The following is a 1,238-nucleotide window of genomic DNA, read 5'->3' on the forward strand; positions in this document are numbered from 1 at the left end:
GATGTTCCCGCCACTTCACCAGATATGAGGTCTGATCCCGGTGACGACGTCATCCCACTAGACGTTCCACTTGATAGTGGACGTCACCGTTCTCATCAAGGAGAGTCGGTGGCGGGCGGTGACGATCGGGTCGTCCACCGTTCAGTGACTCGTGATGCTCTCCGGGCTCTTTAGGACGAGGTCCTTCGTGATCGGAGCTCCGCTGAGCGTCATGCTGAAGTAGCATATCGCTGTGCGGACGCTCTTGATGATTTGGAACGCGTCGTGCACCGGCTGCTTCGTCTTGAAGACTACCGCGCTCTGTTGGAGCGACTCCTAGCTGTGGAGCAGGCAAATGCGTCGCTGCAGGCAACGGTGAAGGGCTTGGATCCATTAAAAATCGAGGTTGTTGCACTCCGAGCTCAGAACCAGTTGCTGGTTCAGTTTCTGGATGGCCGAGGGCCCGTGGGATCCGCTCTGGCGCCAACGCTTCCTCGCAGAGGGTCAGTCTAGACGACTCAGGTATAGATTTATTACAAATGCTACCAAGTGCAGCGGAGCTACCGTAGCTTTGCGCTCAATGGAAACGTAAGTTAGGCCACCGACCTTTCGTTAAATACTCAGAACAAGTACGAGTTTAGCGGATCGCAATCTCTTACTCCAAGAGTAATTATAGCCTTAATCCAAGGCTAATTGAATCTTCGGTTTAAATTAGCAATGACAGCACAGTGTGGCAAATTCTCGGCACCTCTGTGCTACTCTGATGTCTGTACAGCGCCCAGGAGTGTGAACCAGACTATTGAAATTTTTGTCAAACGAATTCCTGCCATCAATCCCGAGACTGATATCAATATATGGATTATGGGGAGGCATTTCCAAACCAGTAAGTAGCTTTCATAAAAAAATGCCCAGTATCATTACTAAACCATTAACACGTTGTATATACGTAGAGGAAATGACTGCGTCCATACTACATTTCGATCATAACATATCTGCAAACTTCTATTTGATGGATCCTCGTGGATGCAGGAAGAGTACGATTTTAGATTGTGGAGTGCCAACAAGCGATCCAAATTTTGAATATTCCATGGACCCTGCCCAAATTGAGTCATGTGCTACAGATCTAGAATGCAAGTTTGGAGATCTCGCGGCATTTTAGCCTACGAGTGCGGCGCATGACCTTTTCAATTTGATCTCCAAACTTTCAAATGGCGCTAGCACTTTTGTGTATGGTTCGGATTACGAAGCGTTAATGGTGG

The 1,238-nt window shown here is 48.3% G+C and overlaps 1 protein-coding gene across 1 annotated transcript; it reads left to right on the forward strand.

Moving 5' to 3' along the window:
- Positions 1-833: 833 nt before the first annotated feature.
- On the forward strand, positions 834-1,138 carry PHALS_01218 (uncharacterized protein; the record flags this gene model as incomplete). Its single annotated transcript, XM_024731041.1, has 2 exons — positions 834-862; positions 1,009-1,138. 2 exons carry the CDS (start codon positions 834-836, stop codon positions 1,136-1,138), a joined length of 159 nt encoding a protein of 52 aa, XP_024581258.1.
- Positions 1,139-1,238: the final 100 nt, after the last annotated feature.

This window comes from Plasmopara halstedii (assembly GCF_900000015.1).
Source record: "Plasmopara halstedii genome assembly, contig: Scaffold_1343, whole genome shotgun sequence".
Taxonomy (NCBI): domain Eukaryota; phylum Oomycota; class Peronosporomycetes; order Peronosporales; family Peronosporaceae; genus Plasmopara; species Plasmopara halstedii.